Raw genomic sequence first — 10,851 nt, forward strand, 5'->3', positions numbered from 1 at the left:
AAGCGATTTTGAAGGGTGGGGGTTGTTTTTAATTTTCAAATTTTAAACAAACTTTCGTTAATTATAATATTACCCACATATGTTTAAATATTTTCACTTTAACCCGTTTTACATGTTTAATGAATCCTAAATGTACCACGTCAATTTTTCAAAATTAAAAAAAATTGCAAAATATTTTCAGGGTCATTTTTTTAAATGCAAACTTGGGAGGTCCAGGGAGTTAAATTCCTCCTTAAAGTATGGTGTACTATTCTTTCCTAGCAACATATTTAATCTGGTCTGCTATACAGACGTTGACTAGGCTTGCAATCCTTCGGATCTACCAATGGTTTTTGTGTTTATCTTGGTTCTAATCTGATTCAATGGAACTCCAAGAAGCAAAAAGTAGTGGCATTATCCTCCATTAAGGTAGAATACAGAGCCTTAACTCAAGGTTCTACTGAATTAGCCTGGTTTTGTAGCTTATTCTCTGAAATAGGACTGCTGCCAACAGAGGTACTTGTCATATGGTGTGATAACAAGAGTTCAGGGTCACTCACCTCAAATCTTGTCTTCCATGGTAGAACCAAACATATTGAGTTGGATGCTCACTATGTCAAAGAGTAGGTTACTTCTAATAAGCTTAAGTTAAGTTGTTTTGTAGGTTTGAGTTGCTTGACTTTGGTCACAAGGAAGTTCTGCTCTAAGTTATTATGAGCTGATATTTAGTCCAAAACAGTTCTGGTAGGAATTTATCTCTGGAAGTTCTAAAACATAGCATGAAAGTTATGGACTGCAATGAGCTGCTCTTTGCTCTAAGCTAATATGAGTTGATACTTAGTTCACTATAGCTCTGGTAGGAGTTTATGACTAGAAGTTCTAAACTGCATCATAGAAGTTATGAAATGCAGCAAAATTCTCTACAGTCTTTCCTTATAGTATTTTTTTGGAGTTTATGACTAGAAGTTCCTAACTACATCTGGGAAGCTATGAAATGTAGCAAAATTCTGTACAGTCTATCCTTAGAGTATGTTTCATTCTCCAGTGGTCTTAGAGTGTTATTGACAAGTGCTACTTAGAGTTTACTGTTTGGTTAAAGAGTTGTGGTACAGTGCTACTAAAAAGAGTTGCTATTATTACAGATTGCTGATTGAATTTTTTTAAGCTAAATTATGGAGGTTTAATTTAAGGGTGGATGTTAGGATATAAGAAAGAGTGTAATAGAGAAGTGGAGAAGTGTAGAGGTTTTGTTTAAGAAGTGATCTTAGGATATGAAGAAATTGACTTGTATTGACTTTTGATAGCTGACTTGTTAGCTGACGTGTTAGGGAGTTAGTTAAGTTTCTGTTATAACACACATGTATATAAACAATTATATCTCATCCTACATTCAGTTAAGCAATAACAAATTTTTGATTCATTTTTTGCTCTGTTTTTCTTCTTCTCTATCAGTGTTCTAAGTGCTTTGGTTAAAATGTCAGTTGGTTGTTCACTGGTATGAACAGAAGCTGATTTGATTAAGCCAGTCTTGATCTCTCTCGAACTAAATGACAATCAATGTTAATGTGTTTGGTGCATTCGTGGAACATAGGATTAGAAGCTATATGATTCGCCGATTGATTGTCATAGTAAAGAGAAATAGGAGTCAAAATAGGAAAACCAAGTTCAGAGAATAGCTTAACCAATCAAACAACTTCACAAATTGTTGAAGCCATAGCTCAATATTCAGCTTTAGAAGAATATCTAGACAACAAAACTTCCCGCTTTGATTTCTAGCAAAGAAGAGAATTGCCTAAAAACACACAGTAACCAGTAATAGACTTCCTGGTCATGAGGCATAAGGCCCAATTAGAGTCACTATAAGTTGTACGCTGTAGAGAGTTAGTGATAGGAAAGAACAAACCCAGGCTTGGAGCAGACTTGACATATCTAACAATCTTCAGAGCAACATTGAGATGAGATTTTTTAGGATTGTGCATAAACTAACTTAAAAGATTCATAGAATAAATCAAATCATGTCTAGTCATGCAAAGATACAAGAGCTTTCCAATGAGTTTTTGAAACACTATGGGATCAGTCAAAGGGGAATCATCAGGAATGGCAAATAACTCATCATAAGCTAGAGAAGTGTTAGGATATAAGAAAGAGTGTAATAGAGAAGTGGGGAAGTGTAGATGTTTTGTTTAAGAAGGGATGTTAGGATATGAAGAAATTGACTTGTATTAACTTTTGATAGCTAGCATGTTAGCTGACGTGTTAGGGAGTTAGTTAAGTTTCTGTTATAACAAACAATTTTTTGATTCATTTTTTGCTTTGTTTTTCTTCATCTCTATCAGTGTTCTTAGTTAGTATTAGAGCCATTGACAAACGTCAAGAATGGTTGATCTTTCTCAAAATCCTTCACCTTTTCACAAAACAAACAAGATTTCAAGCTCTAAATACACTCCAGATTCAAATAATTTTGTCAATTTTGCTACAATGACATCTTTAACACTGCCTATAATCTCACCTAAATTGATGAGGGACAACTACTGCTTCTGGAAATCATAGATCCTCTTTGTAGTTGGAGCTCACAATCTTGAAAAACACCTTATTGGATTAATACCATGTCCAGCTCCTTTCGTGAAAGCTCCATTAGACAGTGCACACTCAGAGGTAATTAAAAAACCAAATTCGAAATACATTCTTTGGAAGAAAACTGATAAAATGCTAGTTAGTTGGTTATTGTCATCAATTTTAGAATCTATGTTTGCTATGATCTCTAAATGTCAATTTGCCACTGATATTTGGCTTACCCTAGAGAAGGAATTCTTGACTAAATCTAGAGCCAAGACACTTCATGTTAAAAGCCTTTTACAAAACACAAAAAAGGATAACATGAGTATACATGATTACTTTCTAAAAATGAAGAGCTATGCTAAGAATTTATCATCAAGTGGAGTGGTGATTACTGATCCAGAGTTGTTGAATTATATCCTAGATGGTCTTGATTCAAAGTATGACGCTACTATTATTAATATAACAACTAGACTTGAATCTAAGGTTGATATGATATCTATCCAGGAAGCTCAGATTGTCTTACAAAAACTTGAACTTAGATTGGAAAAAGCACATACCGTAATGAACACCATGATTCATAATGAGTTTCATAGTAGTTCAGCTAATGTTCCTAGCATTTCAGTGGATAATGAGAACAAGAAACTGCAATCTGATCAGTCATCATAATTCCCTATAAATCAGTATAACAAAATGACCTCACCAATACCACAATTCTCTAGATTCAATCCTTCCTAAAAAGTAAACTTCACATGTAGATCCAAGGGAATAAGAGTAGGTTTAGAACCAAATAAGCCAGTGTCAGAGATCAATTCAAGAGTATACTTCCTTTGGGAAATATTAATTCCTTTCTTGGATCTGGCCACTTCTATCCCTAAAAAATATCTCAACAATCCCAAGTCTTTAATTTTAAAATGAGAATAAAGTAAGTGTTTGGTTTGATCAATCAAGGTTGAATCATTACCTCTCAAGACTATATCATCTACATAAACTAGGAGCATCACCACTTGAAACCCAGTTCTCTTAATGAAAAGAGAGTAATCTACCTTGGATTGATGAAAGCCACCAAAAACAAGGGCTGGGGTGAACCTAGAGTTCCAGGCTCAAGAAGCCTAATTTAAACCATAGAGAGATTTAAGTAATTTACAAACTAAATTATGTCTAGGTTGTTTGCAAAATCGTTGGGGTAGTGTCATGTAAATCTTTTCATCGAGATCACCTTGTAAAATGCATTATCCACATCCATATGGTAAAGTGGCCAATCATGCATGGATGCTAAAGATAAAATGGTTCTAACAATAACCATTTTTACCACAGGGGAGAATGTTTCTTCATAGTCTATCCCAGCCTGGTGTGTATACCCTTTTGCCACTAAACAAGCCTTATATCTCTCTAGGGAACCATTTGCTCTATGCTTCAATTTGTACACCCATTTACAGCCTATAGAATTCTTTCCAAAAGGCAAACTAACCAAAGACTAGGTAGTGTTATTTTCTAAGGCTTGAATCTCCTTTTTCATGGCTTCAACCCAATTTGGATCTTTAGAAGTTTGGTGAAAACTAGCAGGCTCAGTAAGAGAAGAAATCTTAGTGAGACAAGCTTTATATTTAGTGAAAAGGTGAGTATAGGATAATGAATCAGAAATTGGATATTTGACATCGATATCTATTGGTTTAGGTGAATTGGTTGGACATATAAAATCAAATGTCCAAATTGGAGGTTTAGATGTTCGGGCAAATTTTCTAATAGGTCCAGAAGGTAAATCAGGAGTTAATTCATTTGGTAATGATGATGATGTAGGCTCAAGGGAGGAAGCAATACCTAGTTCTACAAGTGGATCAGATGGTATTCCTCTTTTTTGAACAGAATGAGATGTAATGCATGAGGGATCAGGTAATGGTTCTAAATCCAAAAATGAGTAAGGGGAAAACATGTGTTTAGAGGACGAAGACCAAGTAAAAGGGAAAATGTGTTCATATATAAAAAATAACATCTCTTGTAACCCGAATATTTTGTGATTGCAAGTCATACAATAAATACCCCTTTTGTGTTAAACAGTGTCCTATAAAAACACAAGGTGTAGATTTAGGAGAAAATTTGTCTTTGCAAGAGAGAACAGTAGAGTAAGCCAAGAAGCCAAAAACCTTAAGATGATCTAAGTTGGGTGGTTTGCCAAAACTTTTTTCAAAAGGTGAAATACCAGCAAGAAAAATTGTTAGAAACCTATTAATTAGGTACACTACAGTCTTAATACAATAGCCCTAGAAGGCATTTTGAATATTAGATTGAATTGTCAAGGCTCTTGCTTCCTCTAAAATGTGCCTATGCTTCCTCTCAACAACACCATTCTGTTGAGGAGTATAGGCATATGAGCTTTGATGAATAATACCCTGACTTTGTAGTAACTCATGACAATTTTTATTAAAAAACTCTAACCCGTTATCAATTCTAATGCATTTTGGAGTAATATGAAACTAATTTTGAACCATTAACAAGAAGTGTTTAATGGTTTGAAAAACATCAGTTTTACCATTGCATGAGAAACGTCCAAGTAACCCCAGAGTAGTCTTCTACACTGGTAAGAAAGAAACGTGCATTGCCAAGAGTTGATACCTTGTAGGGGCCCCAAACATCAATGTGCAAAAGATATTGTTAGTAGTAGTATGACTGAAAGGAAATGGAATCCTAGTTTGTTTGGCTAATGGACAAACTTTACAATGAGATGAGTTTGTAACATGCTAGTCATTAATCATGAGTTTCAATACTGAGTTGGGTACATGACCCAACCTTTGATGCCAAATGTCAGGATTTTTACATGATAAACAACATGCAAAAGAAAGAAAACAAAACTTTTTATTTAGTTTTCAAGTAGAATGCACAACTGAAGTAAAACAATCTTTATTACAAACTGTTTTAGCTACCATATCAAGATTAGAAACATTTGGACTTATTTTCAAAAATGGTACAAAATAGTAAAGGCCCTGGCTTTTTCTACCAATCCCCTTCAACTTGCTACTCCAGAGATCCTGGATTAAGCAAAAATCAATATAGAAAGTAATTGAGAAATTGTTGGAAGAAGTAAATTTGGATATTGAAAACAGGTTATATTTAAAATTCGGCAAATGAAGAACATTATGCAAATGAATACTTACATCTAGATTGACAGAACTAGTATGCTTTGTAATATCTCACTAAGTAAGTATTCACTGAGTATCTTATAGAGAAAATCTAGAGAATTGCTAGCTTAAAAAAAAGTGTTCCTCTAAAATTTTTATCCTTAATCCAGTTATAACATACTCTTACACAATGACTATTTCTCACATATATCAATCCGCATTAAAATTCTTCACTGAGACAATGTGTGTAATCTTCTCGCTAGCTTGACGTCTCCTGACCACTACAATCTAATACCTGCAAAATAAAGAAAGCAACGAGGTGAGTTATAAATGCTCAATAAGTAAACCAAATCTAACTATGCTCTTACTCCATTGTCCCCGTTTTCACTGTACTATTTCTAATTTTCTGCTTGCTTTCTCTCTTTATTCTCAAGCGTACTACTTAGCAGTCTTCTATTTTCCTCAAATATTTCTAAATCCTTCTAGTGATGTGCTATTCTTTATCATTTTATTTCTCTTCTCTACTAGATTATAACTTTCTGTTTCTTTCTCTACTCAACAAATCGCTAAGTTTTCTTGCTATTTGTCATGTTTCTAATTTCTGTTCTTTTCTAGCATGTATCTAATTTCTGTCCTTTTCTTGTATATCTCTAATTTCTTTTCTATTCTCATAGGCTCTATTTTCTTTTCTTCTCTATTTTCATGGGCTTCTATTTTCTTTTCTTCACTATTCTCATAGGCTTATATTTTCTTTTCTTCTCTATTCTCATAGGTTTCTATTTTCTTTTCTTGACTAGGCAGACACGCAATAATAAAATAAACTGTTTAATCTATGCATAAATGCATAAGATGCAATGCACATAAAATGTCTGCTGCATATGCAAATGATCATTTTTTTATTCTTTCTGAAAATTCTTTTCTAATTCTTTTCCTTTCTTTCTGAAATTCTTTCTGTTTTCTATTTCTTATTCTATTTTTCTTTCTTTCTAAAATTCTTTCTGTATTCTATTTCTTATTCTATTTTCTTTGTTCCTGAAATTCTTTTTGTATTCTATTTTGGTTTGCCGATCGGACTAAGCTGAGGCATGGATTTGGAACCTTGGTCATGTGAGCGTATTTTGAAATTCTTTCTGGGCACAATCCTCATCCACGTGCACTTCTAGTGAATTGTACAATTCTATTTTCTATTCTGAGGCCACTCACTGATGGCGGCGTGCATGTGGGAAACTTCTGCATCTCTATCGCCACTAGCTAACGCAATGAATGCTCACAGGTTCCCCATCGCAACAGCCCTCTAAAAGTATACTCTGTAAATCTGCAAAATAACTAGCTAGACATTTCTAATAATTATAAAATTTCTTAAATATATGCTATGCTATGTCATGCATTTACATGCCTTCTATGCATGATCCCAAAATATGTGTCTGACTCTGGCATGTATTCTATTAATTCTAAGGCTTTTATTTCTATACTTTTCTGGAAAGCCCAAAGTTCTATTCTACTAACATGCTTAAATTAAACATTTTCTATTTTATTTTTTATTTCTGAATTCTATGCATCGTGTATACGTATGCGATTCTATAATTTCTACATAATTCTGTAATTCTTCAATTCTATCATCCTATGTAAAATGTACACGTACAAAAGTACATTAACTCTCACAAATTCTACTCTCTAATATTTTCTAATGTAACAAACATGCCTTGTACAACTTTCTAGATACAAATCTTAATGCCATAAATTTTCATTCTCTTAACATGACCATCAACATTGTTATACATGCCCTTCTTTCTTCTTTTCTTTTGACTACATTCTATACATTAATATATATTGCCATATTAATCATTGTAAATCCAATCTAACACATGGCACAACATATATACTTTGGCTAAATTCTAATTTCTTTCTAACATTCTTAACTAAACTTTTGGTCAATACAACATATTCTCAAGATCTTCTAGCACAATTCTATAGCATGTAATATATAATAAGGCATGAAAACTATACTCATACCAATCAATTTCTAAAATGGTCATGTATTTAATACATAAACTAAGCTTCTATTTCTTTGATATTTATACTTGGGAAAGCTTTTCTATTCTTTATACAATAAAATCACTTATTACATATTATTTCTAACTAATCTCAAAACAAGAAACAAGAATATACTCATTTGGCCAAGCCATTCTTTGAATGGTCTTTCTAATTTCAAACATACAAGCTTGACAATTTATGGTGGCATATTGTAATATTATAATATAATCACCCATCTTTTACTATCATCAAATACGACACTATATTAACAATTTAATATTCAATTCTTGCCATCATTTTTCTAAAGTCATAAGTTTCAAAACTCATAATTCAATGACTAAATACAATATGCCATTCAAACTAATGCTAAAAGTTCAAGCAACTTGAACCATGCACTAAAAGCCATTCCTTTCATTAAACTAACATAACCAAGTGTTATTCTAAATTTTGGCATAACAAAATGCACTCTTGAATACTAAAACTTACACTTAGTTAAGCCTAACATAACCTTTCAACTCCAATTATTTCCTTTCTCAAACAATTTCTTCAACAAGATTTAACAAACTCGTGCATGCATTTCTCTTTGAATTTTCATCAAACAATTCACATGGACATGCAAATACTTGGTTGGCCACGCTTCCACATCTCTCCAAATCCACCAAAATTGGAGCAAAAACTCACCAAACTTAACTTCAATTCTGGCCAGATACAACACTTCCAAATTCCAACATCAACACTTCAAAATTTCATCCAAAATTCAACCAAAACATCACATCTACATAACTACTCATCTTGGCTGAACTTCTACACATTATTCTCCATCAAACAAGCATCTAAACAACCAATACTTCTTATCATACATCATACACAGACACTCAAGAATCAACTTACACATATAATACTCAAATTAAAGCTTAGATTGGGTTTACTTACCTTGAATTTCCACAACACTAATGATTCAACCTTCCTTTGCTAAAATTCTTTTCCTCTTGGACCTAAATCATGTAAAAACATAAGAATTCAAAACTTTAAAACTTAAATACACACTTTTGTGCTACAATCTTACCTTTGGATGCTTTAGGATTGAAAATCTACAAAAATTTAAGCTAAACCCTATGAATTCTCTTTGAAATTTGATGAAAAAGCTTGAGAGAAAATGGATGAGAGGTGGCGTGCCCAAGGTTGAGAATGGCTAGGGTTTTGTCAATTGAAGCCTTATAACTAATAATAATATATATATGTATGTATATTCCCATTTTGCCCTTGCACTTTCTAAGAAATTTCATCTATGTCCTTTAGTCATTTACCTAATTACCCTCATTTGCATCATCTTCACATTATTTTGCTTCCTTACACTCACCACTTTTTCATCTAGTTGTGAGTGAAAAGACCATTTTACCCTTATTCTTTAATTTCTTTCTATTACTTTACTAACACGTATTTATCTCGGCATCACATCATGTGTATTGTCCATAACCTTTCTACCACTCTATTCTCATGGCTAGCACACTTAATGCATTATATTTATCATACTCACTTTTCACTTGAACACGTGATTCTATGTGAAATGACCATTTTGCCCCTATCGAAACTTTTATGGAATTCCACTATAAAACTAGTTAAATATATTCACTATGACTATAGAATAATCCCTACCACATTTTCGAATGTGGGTATTACATGCCTAATATATGTTTTGGTACCATTTGGAAGTCCTACAGATGTATTAGTAAGGGAATTCATGAGAATAGGAGATTCTAAACTGGAAAATCTATTCATCATATGATTTGTTGCCCCTGAATCTATAATCCATTCAGCAATGTCATCATGGCATGAAAATAAAGAAGTAATGTTACTTGCTAGATTAGTTGCTGGTGTAACATTCTCCTTCCCTAGTAATTGCAAAAGCTGAGAATATTGCTCCACTGATAAAACTGTGCCAAGAGATGCATTTGAAGTTGTAGTTTCAGATGACAAATTAGTGAAAGGAGACCGTGCTTAATTAGTCGATCCTTTATTCTTCCCATTTGTCTTTCCTTTGACATAAGCAGGGTAACCATGCAATTTATAACAAGTCTCCTTTTTATGCCTAGGCAAATGACAATACTCACATTCAAAATATGGTTTCTTCCCCTTATACTTGGAATTTTGGTTCTGATTTCTCTGAGTATTCTATGAATAAAGAGTTATAGTGATTTCTATGTTAGTGTTAATACCAAACAATACCTTCTGACTCTTATCCTGGTTTACAACTGAATATGCTTGTTTTACAGAAGGTAATGGTGACATCAATAAAATTTTACTTCGCAGCACATAATACCACATTATGGTTAATATTGTTAGTATTGCAGTTCTTTGTAATTCTAGCCATACTTGAGAAGTATTCGTTGAGTAGATGATTCCATTAAAAATCTCCTTTGATACAGTGTTGAAGATCCAAGCTAGAACCAAAGAATTACACCTCTCCCACTAAGTATTTAGAGTAGAATCAAACAAAGACCTTCCACACGTTCCATCAACAAACACTAACATGTTGTTTGCTCATAAAGAAACATTAATCGCTCAACTCCATATGCCATAATTCGTTGTACTAATAAGTTGTTCTGTCACTAAAATAGATCTAGTGTGTCTGATGAGTGGATATAGATAGGTGAATTGGAATCGATTGTATTTTCCATTGTTGAAAGACAGATCGCAAATTAGAGATTTGAAGAAAAAAGTAGAAAATTTTGATATAAAACTTCAATGAACTGATAGCAAAGTTCAAAACTCTGATTGAACAAGAGGTGATTAGAACCTAATGCTCTAATACCATGATAAAATACAAAGAACATAAAAGAAGATTGCTATTTGTTGATTTCATTAATCTATCAGTCTTAGCTTACAAAAGAAGATGAATGTCTCTTTTAACAAAAAGTAATTAATACCACTTAACTCTAACTACTAACTATGATCAATTATTGTACAATTAATTAACTAGAGTCAATTAACTTTGACTTACTATAACAACTTTAACTAAGCTAAGTAACTAATTGCAAAGAACTACAACTGTAACAATATTAACCATAATCTAGTGTTCTCCACACCGTTGATATTATTTGGTTTATAATGGCAGTTCGGAAGATACGTTTAGAATCTGCTCCTGTAATAGCGGTGTGGATAATGA

At 32.9% G+C, this 10,851-nt stretch overlaps 1 protein-coding gene across 1 annotated transcript; it reads left to right on the forward strand.

The window, feature by feature from the left end:
• Positions 1 to 2,585: 2,585 nt before the first annotated feature.
• Positions 2,586 to 3,204, forward strand: LOC116133550. Its single transcript, XM_031419239.1, has 2 exons — positions 2,586 to 2,634; positions 2,720 to 3,204. Exons 1-2 carry the CDS (start codon positions 2,586 to 2,588, stop codon positions 3,202 to 3,204), a joined length of 534 nt encoding a protein of 177 aa, XP_031275099.1.
• The last annotated feature ends 7,647 nt before the right edge of the window (positions 3,205 to 10,851 follow it).

This window comes from Pistacia vera, unplaced genomic scaffold (genome assembly GCF_008641045.1).
Source record: "Pistacia vera cultivar Batoury unplaced genomic scaffold, PisVer_v2 Contig270, whole genome shotgun sequence".
Taxonomy (NCBI): Eukaryota; Viridiplantae; Streptophyta; class Magnoliopsida; order Sapindales; family Anacardiaceae; genus Pistacia; species Pistacia vera.

Excerpts from the sequence above, each read along its gene's own strand:
- LOC116133550 (XM_031419239.1), top strand. The coding sequence starts at position 2,586 with ATGTCCAGCTCCTTTCGTGAAAGCTCCATTAGACAGTGCACACTCAGA. Across the intron at positions 2,635-2,719 it reads TAGACAGTGCACACTCAGAG|AATCTATGTTTGCTATGATC; the intron begins GTAATTAAAAAA and ends CATCAATTTTAG.